Source organism: Nicotiana tabacum, chromosome 17, assembly GCF_000715075.1.
Source record: "Nicotiana tabacum cultivar K326 chromosome 17, ASM71507v2, whole genome shotgun sequence".
NCBI lineage: Eukaryota > Viridiplantae > Streptophyta > Magnoliopsida > Solanales > Solanaceae > Nicotiana > Nicotiana tabacum.
In genome coordinates, this window is record NC_134096.1 from 73,260,658 (window position 1) to 73,275,103 (window position 14,446).

The 14,446-nt window shown below is 39.2% G+C and overlaps 1 protein-coding gene across 1 annotated transcript; it reads left to right on the forward strand.

Annotated features, from left to right (window-relative positions):
• Positions 1-842: 842 nt before the first annotated feature.
• LOC107816992 (geraniol 8-hydroxylase-like) lies at positions 843-3,318 on the forward strand. Its single transcript, XM_016642757.2, has 4 exons — positions 843-948; positions 1,376-1,530; positions 1,621-1,820; positions 2,739-3,318. The coding sequence occupies exons 1-4, from the start codon at positions 896-898 to the stop codon at positions 3,063-3,065; spliced, it is 735 nt and encodes a 244-aa protein (XP_016498243.1). The 5' UTR covers positions 843-895; the 3' UTR covers positions 3,066-3,318.
• The last annotated feature ends 11,128 nt before the right edge of the window (positions 3,319-14,446 follow it).

Consider the following 14,446-nt stretch of genomic DNA (forward strand, 5'->3'; position numbering starts at 1 on the left):
CAAAAGCAAGATTTGGCCTTCTCCAGCAGAACATTGCAGATGCAATCAATGGGCATGTTTGATTGGCTTAAATGTTTTGAAAAATAAGAGACTTTTCAACCTTCTCCATCCTCACCCACCCACCTATCCCACACCCTCACACCCACCACCTAACCCCACCCTCTCTCTCCAAAAAGACTTTTTTTTTTTTTTTAAATTTCAGTTTTGTTTTCGTCACCACCACCAGCAGTACACCCCACCCCCGTAAAAAACTTTTTTTTCTTACTTTTTTTTTTTGTAATTTTAAATTTCTATTTTTTCGTTTTTCTGCACCACTCACCCCCACCCCACTCCCACTGCCCCCACCCCATACAAAAAAAAGTTTTTTTTTTTTGTAATTTTTAAATTTCTGTTTTTTTTTCTGCATCCCCCCGCCCCCGCCCCTGCCCCCATCCCTTTTAAAAAATATTTTTTTTTATATATTTTCAATTTTAGTTTTTCATCTTTCGGTTTACAAATTACAAAGTTATGAGTTTGGAGGTTTTTGTGTTTGAAAATTTACGGATTTAGAAATTATAAAGTTTACGGGTTCGAAATTTTGCGGTTTCGAAAATTTAGCGTTTCGGAAGTTTATAAAATTTGTGGGTTTGAAAGGTTGTTGGTTCGAAAGTTTAAGACTTCATGTTTATTGTATCTAAATTATTTATGAATACTTTTGAGAAGTTATTTTTCTTAATTTGCGTACCAAACACCGCAAAATAAATAATATTACTACTTGTTTTCCAAGAAAATATTTTCTTGGAAAACATTTTCTACGGAAAACATTTTCCGTTATACCAAACACACCCTTAATCACTATCAATTCTCTGCTATATGGCTGCCAGTTGATAGTCGGTGGAGAAGCCTCCGGAAAATCATGAATACTTATATCTTCTCCGGCAACAGGCTTGACGCAAATCAGCATCTCAGGTATAGATGGCAAATTGTCAAGCTGAGTCAAACTTGAGCAGATTAAATCAGTACAGGAGTTTGCCTCAGTCAAAATGAGCTGGATTAGGATGAGTGAAATAGTTGGTCATAACCCGATCCCCTGGATCCAATTTTAATTTGTTTTGTTTAAAAAAAAAATGCGCAAACTTATGCTTTTTTCTTAACTTATCATGTTAAGTTCTTCCAGGTTTATATTTTCCAATTTCCTAATTTAATCTTGTAATTTAATCTTGTAACTCTTGTAGAAATGCAGGTAAGACTGAATACAATAGACCCTTGTTGTCCGGCCCTTCCTTGGACTCGTGCATAGCGAGAGCTTAGTGCATCCGGCTGCGTTTACCTAATTTAATTGATTTAGTTTTATATTACTAAAAACAATTGTTGATTTTGCAACTTCTAATCTCAGGTCCCAAAAGATCCAAGATTTAATAGCTTATTGCCGTCGGTGTAGCCAAACAGGGGACGCAGTGAATATGGGCCAAGCTGCTTTTGAGACCTCTATGAATTTACTTTCGAGTACTATTTTTTCCAAGGATGTAGTGGACCCTTATGCAAATTCAGGTAAAGAATTCAAGGATGCGGTGTGAAAAATCACGGAAGAAGCTGGTAAGCTCAATTTGGCTGATTATTTCCCTGTGTTGAAAAGGATAGATCCTCAAGGTATAAGGCGAAGCGTAGGCAAGAATTTCTATAAATTGCTTCAGCAGATTGAGGTATTGATTGATGAACGGTTGGAGCAAAGGAGGACATCGCCAACTAGCGATAGCACTGATGTTCTTGACGTTTTGCTAAATACCAGCCAAGAAGATCCGGAGGCAATCGACAGAAATCACATAGAGCGGTTATGCCTGGTACTTTATCAGCTTCTTATCTTCATTAAGTTCCTTATTTGCCGTATTCTGCTCTACTTGGCTTCATTAGGTTCTTGTTCGTTTTAATTTTCCTTCTTATACAAGTCCAGTTCAATAGGATTTACTTCTAAAGTAGAAGTTCTTTTGTCCTGTCAAAGTCAATGTATAAGCTTGACTTCCCGAGCACGAAATGGAGATATGAGCAATCCATTACGTGAACACAATTGGTCAGACCAACAATAAAGAAAGAAAAGTCGATTCCCAAGAGACCTCAATAGAGTTGAGCTTTAGGGGGATTCTTTTTGTGGTATTGCACATAGAGAAGTATTCTATGCAGGCTTGATTTACTGGAATATTTGCTTCAAGTCTCCTTCAAATTTTAAATTATAGCACGAATAACTTTATTTGACAATTAGCTGGAAGTGGGGTAATTTATTAGCATATGCTACTGGACATAATTTACCCTTCCTTAGTTCCTCTTTGGCCAAATTGCAGAGATTTGTCCATCATATTAAGTGTAATGAATAATAGGGAAGAAGCTATTGTCGTATGCCACATTGTTCTATTTATGTTGAAAAGAATACACATATTTATTGCCTCAGAATTATGAAAGGGTCCATTATATACTTGCTATCTTATAAAAAGCTAATTTGTAAAAAAACGAATCAATAGAACATTCAACTTAGACGAGTACATCACCATGATTTATCACATTGTAAGTATAAACCTTCTGTCTACATTGCTGGACCTTTTCATCCCTTAGAGTTAGTTATATTTTCTTAGAGTTAGTTATGGGCCATGGTAGAGATCATGAGAAAACCAGACATAATGGAAAAAGCTAAAGCCGAGCTTGCAGAAGTTATTGGCAAAGGCAAGATAGTAGAAGAAGCTGATGTTGCTCGTCTCCCTTACTTACAGTGCATAGTTAAAGAAACCTTGCGGATGTACCCAACAGTTCCCTTTATGATTCGCAAGGTAGATCAAGACGCTCAGGCATGTGGGTACTTTGTCCCTAGAGCCTCTCAAGTTTTAGTGAATCTATGGTCAATAGGCCGTGACCCGACTATATGGGAAGAGCCTTTGGTATTTAAGCCTGAGAGGTTTTGGGGTTCAAAAATGGACGTTCGTGGCCAGGATTTTGAATTCATTCCATTTGGTGCTGGTAGGAGAATTTGCCCGGGGTTACCTTCGGCAAATAGAACATTTCCTGTAATGTTGGCTTCATTATTGAATTCATTTGATTGAAAAGCTGAAGGCGATATTGCACCAGAGGATTTGGATGTGGAAGAAAGGTTTGGCATTACTCTAGCGAGAGCACGTCCTTTACGAGCTGTTCCTGTTCTGCTATAACTGTCCGCTCCAGATTAGCCATGTAAGGCATTGGGGATTCTTGATATCAGTCATGAATATTGAAGTTCCACATGTTACTATTATCTATATATTACCATATTAGTTTATGATTTGTTATGTGTAGCCCTCCTAAGTAAGGATGTTTTTGTTTTTTGTACTAGTATATAATGACAGGAGCTTATATTATCATGGTATCAGAAGTCTAAATATCCTAACTTATCTCTCAAGATCAAATTTAGATTATAAAAGGGCTTGCTCTCTCTGCATTTCTTGGGAGATCGGGGTATAACACTGTTTACCCTAAAAAATGGATAATAATTGAATTTATACGCGGTTTTAAGGATATATAAACTAATTCAATACAAGTGATTAATAACGTTAGATGAACAGGTTAAAGATAGAATAAATGGCCAAACCAGTAGTAGTATCGGGTCCGGGCTCGGTTGTGAGCCTAACAATTAGCATGCCTTCGGTTCGGAACAAAACACTTATGAAGAACTATGAACAAAATTAAGAACTTTGAATAACCTTTAGAAGCAGAGAAAACAAATGTATATTGCCTTGATATGTGTGTTACAGTGTGTCTATTGAATAATCAGCTTCCCCTTTATATAGTAGGGGAGTATTACCCTAAGTACAATTCTAAGAAAGGTGAAAATCTTCCTTTTCGCTAATTACTGATTTGCTGCCGATACGGGCTGAGATTCACGCCGTGATATCCAGTTTGACACGGATATCACAGCCCTTTGTTAATCGTGCGCGGTCGTTTGGTAATGCTTTCCGAGGTCTTGAAACTCAACCCGAATCTGGGGGGCGTGGTCTCGATGGCTCCGAAGGAAAGTGTTTTGTTCGAGCCTTGATACGAGAGGCTCGTGGCTTTGATTCTGATTTCTTGTGGTTACGTCCTTGCTTCGTTTGCCTCACCAAGAAATCGGGGTGCTCATTAGCCTCGGTTTTACCCGTATACAGATAGTCCCCTCATTTCTCAGAGAGTAGGTTTTCCGAAACTATGAGAAACGATAGATGTTCTCTGGTTCTTTCCTCCAAAAGTTACGACGAAGAAGTTGAAACGTCCCATCAGTCGCGTCGTTCTGACTTCGGACACGTGTTAATCATCGGCTGGTTGCCTCCGAATTCAAAGCGTCGCCTACTTCCCCTATAAAAGCTTCGACCCCCTGTTCTTTCTCCACTTTCCGATCAAGCTTTTACCTTCGAATTCTCTAGCTATCTCCAACTTTTTTCAAACCTTCATATCTTCATCTTTGATCTTCAAATCCTCATAGTTGTTCTTAGGTTTTTACCTAGATTTTTTTCGAATCTTCTTACTCTGTTCTTCAGCCTTCAAACTTGTTTCTCCAAACCTCTATACTTTTTCTTTAAATCTTCAAACTTTCTCAGATAGTAATGGCAAAAACTTCCAAGTCAGTCCCTAAGAAGGCTGCCTCTTCATCTTCCCAATCGGCCGCCTGTACTGAGGCGGTCTCTCCCGTAATAGTTTTTCTCGAGACGGCTGCTCCCGAAGTGGATGCCACCAAGTCGACTGCCACCGAACCAACTCCCGAGCACCCCTTGAAAATATTTATTCCCGGGGGCTGTTCAATTGCGAACGACTTCAAGGTCGAGAAACCCTCATCCAAATAGGACCGGGGTAAATGAGCATCGAGATATATATGCGCCGTTGCCGAAGATGTCCTTCCAGCGGTCCGAGAGGACTATAAATGGGAAGACAAGGACGTAGTAGTCCCCGGGCCCGAGGATGCTATTACTACCCACATGGAGAGGTATTTAAGTATTTACACTTACCCCTTCACACTGGGTCCGATAGACCTAGTTGTTTTAGATTTTTGCAAGAGATACGAGGTGTGCCTTGGGCAAATCCATCCGTCTCTATGGAGGATTATGATCCTCCTCCATTACTTTGTGAATAACATCGAGTCTCGTCGGTTCACCATCGACCACCTGCTCTGCCTATATAGTCCCCAAATTTTCCGAAGGGGAATACTCATGCTTACTCTCCGGGCCAGGAAGGCCCCATTTTCGAGCATTGACGAAGACCGAGATTGAGGTTGGCAGGAGCGCTTGATGATGCCAATGTGTATAGGATTTTCATGCTCGTACTTTGTCAAATTCTAGTATATTTTATGATATCGTCCCACAGAGATTGGAAAATCTATTCTACAGATTTATATTATTTTAACTACTATTCGAGAGAATCAGATTGTTGAAAAGTTTGTGGAATTAAAACTTGTTAAATACTTAACAAAATTAAACAACTTTCGAAAGATTTGTAATTTAAAAGAGTTGGCAATCGTTAAATTTACTTGATAACGTATTATAATAAAATCTCACTTTCTACATGTATTTTTCTAAAGGATAATTGCTTATTGCTAATACAATTATGTCTTATCTCACCAAGAAGTAATCAACTAATAACACTCCGTGAGGTTATGTAATTAATTGAATTAAAATTAGTGACGGTTAAATCGAAATATTTTCTGGTCTGAATTGTGCTAAAAGAGTAAAAACTTCGTGAGAATATTTTTACTAAAATCGATACTCCTGCGACTACAATTCCTCCGTGAGAATTAAAGTTGAGGCAAGCAAGATTACTGACTTTTAATAATAGCTTATTAAAAATTACTCACTCCACTATTTTATTCAGTAGTTACTATATACTAATTTTGCCCCGTGAGAATTACAAAATTAATATAAGAATAACTTAGAGATAAGATATATAGAAGTGCATCTAAGGGTGTGGCCTAGTGGTCAATGAAGTGGGTAAGAACCATGAGGTCTCAGGTTTAAATCCCAGCAGAGGCAAATACTAGGTGATTTCTTCCCATCTATCCAAGCCTTGGTGGATAGAGTTACCTGGTACCTGTTGTTGGTGGGAGGTGGCAGGTATCCCGTGGAATTAGTCGAGGTACGCGCAAGCTGGTCCGGACACCACGGTTATCAAAAAAAAAAGATATATAGAAGTGATAACAATAATTAGTTAAAACCCATTATTATAGCACAATATAAAATATAAATAGAAAGTTTTAGACCAAGAATGTATTAAAGCTGAAATAGTACAAAAAATGTTACTCCATTATAAAGTAAGAAAAAGAAACTAGTTTAGAAATACTAAGAATTGATACAGAGATATTATTTTTCACAAAAGGACAACTACTAAGAATTAGGAATATTAAAGATAAAAGAGAGACCATGTAAAACCCTGAAAAATTTTGAAGTACTTAAGCGCTATTAAAAAAGTTGATGTGCGCTAATTATATTATTTTGTGTGCAAACGAGAACACACAAAAAGGGGTGCTGGAAAATCGTAGAAAAGGAAAAGGAAACGGAGAGAGCACCTAAGAGATCTAGGGAAAACTAAAAAGAGAGGAGTAAAATCGTGAGAGAACACAATACAAACTTCCCTTCCGTGATTGAACACACAAAAAGAAGGCAGCCACTATAACTCCATTTTCTTTCACCCAAAGGCCACCATAAACCCACCTAAATTGTAATAACCCGACCGGTCGTTTTGAGTATTACAGCTCTGTTTCCCCATTTACTGCTCAATTATGCCTTACAGTTGATTTATGACTAATCGAGTTAGTTATTGGGTCCGGAAGAATTTCGGAATGAAATGAGACACTTAGTCTCATAATTATAAACTTAAGTTGAAAAAGTAGACCGGATATTCACTTATGTGTAAACGATATCGGATTCGAATTCTGATAATTCCAATAGCTCCGTAGGGTGATTTTGGACTTAGGAGCGTATCTGAAAAATTATTTGGAGGTCGGTAGAGGAATTAGGCTTGAAATGGCGAAAGCCGATTTTTTGGGAAGTTTGACCGGGGGTTGACTTTTTTAATATCGGGGTCAAAATTCAATTCTCAAAATTTTATGACTTGTGTGCAAAATCTGAGGTCAATCGGACTTGATTTGATAAATTCCGTCGTCGTTTGTGGAAACTTGAAATTTTAAAGTTTATTAGGCTTGAATCTATGTGTGATTTGTATTTTTAGTGTTGTCAGATGTGATTTGAAGACTCGACTAAGTTCGTATGATGTTTTACGACTTGTTGGTATATTTGGTTGAGGTCCCGGGGGCCTTAGATGAGTTCCAGGATGGTTTCAGATCATTTTTCCTTGTTTTGCAACTGCTGGAACTGATATCTGGTATTGTTCTTCGCGAACGCGAAGGGTCTCACACGTTCGCGAAGAAGCAATTTGGACTGCTGGGATTTACCCATCACGAAAGCGAGCAAGGAGACGCGAACACGAAGAAGAGAATGGGGAAGCCTACGCGAACGCGAGTGGGTTAATGCGAACGCGAAGAGGAAAGGGAGTTGGGGCCTGCCTGGCGCTAAGCCTTCGCGAACGCAGATCGTGTCTCGCTAACGCGAAGGGCAGAGGTAGGAAGGCATCGCGAATGCGATGAAGAGCTCGCGAATGCGAAGAAGGAACCTTGGCAGCACATTTTTTGTGCTTCGCGAACGCGAAGCCATGGTCGCGAACGCGATGAAGGCATTTCTGGGTAGAATTAAAAGTTTTAAAACGGGAGTTTTGAGTTCATAACACAAAATCAAATTGGGAGCTCGGTAGAAGGTGATTTTTGGAGAGATTCTTGTGTGGGTGTTTGGGTAAGTTATTCTTATCCAGTTTTGATTAATTTCCATGATTATACTTTTGAATCCATCATTTAATGGGTGAATTAAGTTAAAAAATTTAGAAAACCCTCTTGGTTTAAATTGAAGATTTGAGGGTCGAGTTGAGATCGGATTTTGGTAAAATTGGTATGGTTAAACTCGTGGTTGATCACTTGATTGGGCTTTAGGATTTTGTAACTTTTATCGGGTTCCGAGATTTTTGAGCTAAATTTCGGATTTTTATAGAAAATTAGCATTTTCTTATGGAATTAATTTCAATAAATTTTATTGAGTGAATCGAATTATTTGTGGCTAGATTCGAGGCGTTTGGAGGCCAATTCGCGAGGCAAAGGCTTAGCGGAATAAGAATTTCACGATTTAGATAAGTAACAGTTATAAATCTGGTCCTGAGGGTATGAAACCCCAGATTTTTGTGTCATGTGATTATTTTGGAGGTGACCCACATGCTAGGTGACAGGCGTGTGGGCGTGCACCGAGGGGATTGTGACTTGGTCCATCCCGTAAAACTGTAAAGTTGAATAACTTCTTGTTAGCTATATGCTCTCTATGTGTTGTGTAAATTTGATTGTAAGTCATGTTAGAAACCATATTTAGGCTATATGTTGGTGCTGTTTGACCCACAGAGGTCGTGTACATGTTGAATTATCTGCTAAATTATTATTTTGTACTCAGTCACAGTTTACTTATTTATTTTATCTCAGTGTCTATTGTTCATTATTGATGCATCATATTATTGTTATTTGGGCATAGTATCATGACTATTGAGAGCCCGAGAGACTGGAGAGATTTATGACTGAGTGAGGCTGAGGGCCTGATTGTGAGATATTATTATAGCACGTGAGTTGTCCGTGCAGCACGTGAGTTGTCCGTGTGGATCCAGATATTATTATACTATAGCACGTGAGCTGTTCGTGCAGCACGTGAGTTGTCCGTGCGGATTCAGATATGATATTATAGCACGTGAGTTGTCCATGCAGCATTATAACGCTTGGGCTGTAGGAGCCCCTCCGGAGTCTGTACACCGCCAGTGAGCGCGGGTACCCATTGTGCGTGAGTGCTGAGAAGCTGAGAGCCGAGTGGTTGAGCTGTTGTGACGAGTTGTGTGACTGTTGCCCTGAGAGGCTGTATTTGTTTTTCATTTGTTGTTGTACTTAGTTGCTATTTGTCATTGTTGTAAAACTCTCTGAAAATTTTTATATCCGGATTACATGATCTTGAACTGTATAAATTGATTTGACTTAAACTACTGGATTTGAAAGCATGTTTATTCTCTGTTGGAATTTGAAAATGAACTATAACTGTGTAGCTCGTCACTATCTTCAGTTCCTTATTTATTATTGTTACTTACTGAGTCAGTTGTACTCATACTACACCCTGCACTTTGTGTGCAGATTCAGGTGATCCCGGATATAGTGGGTGTTGATTCTTTCACACAGTCGATTTTCCGGAGATTCAGAGGTAGCTTCCCTGTTTCGCAGACCTTGTCTCTCCTTCCCTATATTTTTTTATTGCATTTGGTCTCAAATTATTATAGATCGTATTCTACAGACTTGTAATATATAGATGTTCATGTACTTAGTGACACCAAGTTTTGGAGAGTGTTCGTATCAGTATTTGTGGGATTTTGTATTGTATTTAAATATTATGTTTTTCAAACTTAAAGGAAATCATGGGTTATTGATGTTATCGGCTTGCCTAGTATTGAGATAGGCGCCATCATGACAGGTCAGATTTTGGGTCGTGACAAGTTGGTATCAGAGCTTTAGGTGACATAGGTCTCACGAGTCATGAGCAGGTTTAGTAGAGTCTTGCGGATCGGTACAGAGATGTCTTTACTTATCTTCGAGAGGCTACCGAACCCTTAGGAAATTTTCCCTTTTATGTATTTTATCGTGCGGAATTGATTCAGCCTGAAACATAACTCTTTGAATTCCTTCCACGCATTCGTGTGCGTATGTGAGCGCTCAGTATCAGTTGTGCACTGTTGGCTTGTGATTCCATGAACGAGGTTCATGATGTGTATTTTGTGTTTTGGTGATGGGCCAGTCTGGAGGACTTGAGGCCAGGGTTAGACCACAGCTTAAGCTCGGTAGCTTCAGTTGTAACGTTTACATTTGGACTCATATGTCCGGTAATGTCCCTACGAGTGGAATTTGTGCTCGATGAGCGGTGGAAATGACTATATGATGAGTATGATGTGAATGTGGCATGTGTCAGGTGGGATGAATGCAACGGATAAAATTTACTTATGACTCAAGAGTCTGCTATTGGGTACTTGATACCTGTTTTGATGTGACGTACAGTCTTGAGCTGTGAGTGCATTGAGGGATCTGTCATATTGTTTAATTATGGAGCGAAGTAGATTTTCATGTCGTGTTGATAAGTTCAAACCCAAAAATATTAAGTGATTCTGTGGTAATTTTGGGTGCGAAAGGGTATAACAAGATGCCAATTTGAGACTAAGCAGGTGGGTTATCTCTTGCGGAGTAATCTACGTAGGTGTGCTCCTTATAATGTTGAGTGGACAGTTTCTTTTCTACTAGCGGGGCGTATGTGGTGAGATTTGAATTTGAATCTGGTTGAGAAAGTTGACTTGATTGTCGCGAGAATAAATGCGAACTTAGCGGATAATTGAGGTATTTTATGATGGGTGTTGCATAAGCATGAGAAGAATTTTCGTTGAACTGATATTAGTATTATGGAAGTAATAAAGTATGGGTATTATGAGTTATCGAGTGTTTTGTTCTGTGGCTTTGAGCCAAGCGGGGGAGTCTGCTATTGACAATTCAATTTCATGGATATATGTTAAATTTTAGTTTTGGTCTGAGGCATACTTGTGGTTTAGTTATGACTTACAGAGTTGGAGATCGAGGATGACTCGGGTAAGTAAATTCTTGGATACGAGTTACATTGCACTTTATGAAAAATATGAAAATTATGGAATGATTAAGGTGTTATTTTGAAGGATGTGATGCACATGAAGTATGAATTTGATTGGTCATGTTAAGGCAGGGTTACTTATTTGAGTGTTGATTGTGCTAAAGGAGCACATATCTTTCGGCCCGTTTGGGGAGGGGTAAATTAGATTTGAGCAGAGTGGATGACTATCGAGAGGGTTCTAATGGATTCAAAATGTATATGTGGAAATTGAAAACTTTTCGAATTTGTATATCACTAGAATCAGTTACTTACATTGGATGGTATCGGGACGTACGGTAATTCTGTTTGACTATGGATTCTACATTTCAGTATAAGAAAGGAAAGAGGAACAATTTTAAATTCGCATAAGGTATTTTCAGAGTGAGTGATACGGTTGGGGTATTTATGAAGGTGCTTAAGAATAATACAGTGGCTTATAGGCCTTAGGGCGATGTGGTTTTATGTTAGGATGTCTTATAGTGAGCTTTGGGTAAGGATAGTAGTGCTTTGACAAGGAGAAATGTCAACCTGAGGGTGATTAAGAAGAAACTCGGAGAAATAGGACAAATGGGTAACATGATGGATCAGTATGGTAATGGTATGCTCGGTTCTTTTGGTTCTTATGACGATATGGGGCTTTACGGGTGTTTTGTGGCAATACTCTCAGATTTGGCAACTTGTGTGGCTTGGTGGAGTTAGAAGAATTCAGTTCTGCTAGCTTGATTATGTGCAAATGGATTTCAAAGTGTTCATGATGGTTTCTACCATGGTTTGAACCGGATATTTTCTACCGGTGTATGGAACATGTTGTGTATTGTGATTTCCTCCTGGAAATAAGCAAGAGAGAGGTTTCTAACTAATAAGGTATGTAATTTGTTGGTGACCTAGAGTTGATAATGGGATTCTTGTTCTTTTCACATGATGGCATAATAGATGTGGTGTCTTGTGCGGGATTAGGATTTACATTTACAAGGTGACAGTTCAGTCTTGAAGAGAAGGAAACGAATGTTGGACAACATGGTCAGTTTCTGATATTTCGATGAATGTTATAACTGCTCGGTAATTCCTGAGAAGGGTGCGCATTTCAGAAGGCACGTTGTGTTTTGACTTATGGATGTTCATCGGTATTGCAGTACTCACCTGGTTGATAGACTGTTGATATTCAAATTATTGCTATGTGGCACGGAAGAATTATGAAAGTATTCCTCATGGGATTATCGTGAATGGAAGATGTGTTAGTCATTTTAGTGCTGGAGTTAGGATCAGTTAAGGTGATTCATGTGTTCGATGAATTTGGAGACTGGGAATTCTCAGAAGTATATTATTTCGGGGTTGCGACCTAGAGTTGACTGTTAAGCGTAAAGTTATAACGTTTCCCGTATTCGTACCTTTGTTGAGAACTATCTGGGCTATACTTAAGGTTACAAGGAAGATGATTCCCTAAATAAATGGGGTAGTTACTAATTCTGCGTTAAAAATTGCCGATTTGAAGTGTGATAGCAGACTTTGCACATGCTTACACTATGGCGTGCTATTTATACCAGTCCAGGAGCATGGGGATCTTATTTCATTATCATATACAAGTGTACTTGTTTAATTGCTCCTGTATGATATGCTGGGACTGGAGGCCTGTGACCATGCCAAGCGATTCAAATTATTGGCACATGAGTTGTCCGTGCCGTGTGTGGGAATTTTATTTTTATGATAATTTATCTGATTCATTAATTTCCTTTCTCTACAATTGTGCATATGCACCTACGATTATCCTCTTCACGAAATTTGAGGAGTTGGTTGTAACATTGTGGTTGTGGTAGTGCTTGTTGAACTTGCAATATGGTTCTCTTCCTTGAGACATCTCCCATATTTAGGTAACACAGATTGCGCAGTTGTGGCTGGAGTTATATTGATGTGGCGTGTCTTTGGGATAGTTGTGTTTAATAGTATAAGGTCATTGGACCTAGAATGGGTACTATCAGGTTGATTACGGTATATTCAGGAGGATAATATTGAAAGTCGACTTAAAAAGTGATTATGGTTCTAGTTGGGGCGAGAGAGCTCTATGACTTGTTGCTCTGATAAGGGATCATGAGATTTCTGCATGTTTCTTTTATTATTAGTAGTGTACGAAGGTTTTTGGAACGGGGTTTGGCTTGATATGAGGTTTTATACTAGTACTTGGTTGGTTTTGAGTAGTTACTGTGATCAGAAATGGTGTTACGAGGATGCGAGTTGTGTAGTATGTTATGCGATTATATCTGGGATTATCGTTATGGCTGGATACAGCTTGTTCAGGCTTATACAGTGTGTAGATGTGAGATTCGGGTCTTGAAAAGAATTCTAGATGTTAGAAATTTGGCTCCAAGGTTTTTGGGCTAAGGTTAAATTAATAATTTTCAGTTATATTGTGTGGTCAGGCCTATATAGAATAGGGTGACGTGAGATCACCCCCGGGTATGTGCTTGGTACGACGGAATAGAGATTTGAAGGTTAGAAACAACTCTTGGCACGTTCGATGACGAACGTTTGTTTAAGTGGGGGAGAATGTAACAACCCGATCGGTCATTTTGAGTATTATAGCCTCGTTTCCCCATTTACTGCTCAATTATGCCTTACAATTAATTTATAATTTATTGGGTTATTTCGTTCGGGTCCGGAAGGATTTCGGAGTGAAATGAGACACTTAGTCTCAAATTAAAAACTTAAGTTGAAAAAGTAGACCGGATATTCACTTATGTGTAAACGACCTCGGATTTGAATTCTGATAATTCCAATAGCTCCGTATGGTGATTTTGGACTTAAGTGCGTGTCCGAAAAATTATTTGGAGGTCGGTAGAAGAATTAGGCTTGAAATGGCGAAAGTCAAATTTTTGAGAAGTTTGACCGGGGGGTTGACTTTTTTGATATCGGGGTCGAAATCCGATTCTGAAAATTTTAATAGGTCTGTTATGTCATTTATGACTTGTGTGCAAAATTTGAGGTCAATCAGACTTGATTTGATAAATTCCGGCGTCGTTTGTGGAAACTTAAAATTTTAAAGTTCATTAGGCTTGAATCTATGTGTGATTCGTGTTTTAATATTGTCGGATGTGATTCAAAGACTCGACTAAGTTCGTATGATGCTTTAGGACTTGTTGGTATATTTGGTTGAGGTCCCGGGGGCCACGGGTGAGTTCCGGAATGGTTTCAGAATCATTTTTCCTTGTTTTGCAACTACTGGAACTGATATTTGGTATTGTTCTTCGCGAACGCGAAGGATCTCACTCGTTCGCGAAGAAGAAATTTGTGCTGCTGGGATTTACCCATCGCGAACGCGAGCAAGGAGACGCAAACACAAAGAAGAGACTGGGGAAGACTACGTGAACGCGAGTGGGCTGACGCGAACGCGAAGAGGAAAGGGAGTTGGGGCTTGCCTGGCGCTAAGCCTTCGCGAGCACGGCTCGTGTCTCGCGAATGCGAAGGCAGAGGTTGGAAGGCATCGCAAATACGATGAAGAGCTCACGAACACGAAGAAGGAACCTTGGCAGCACATGTTTTTTGTGCTTCGTGAACGGGAAGCCATGGCCGCGAACGCGATGAAGACATTTCCAGGCAGAATTAAAAATTCCAAAACGGGGGTTTTGAGTTCATAATACAAAATCAAATTGGGAGCTCGGTAGAAGGCGATTTTTGGAGAGATTCTTGCGTGAGTGTTTGGGGTA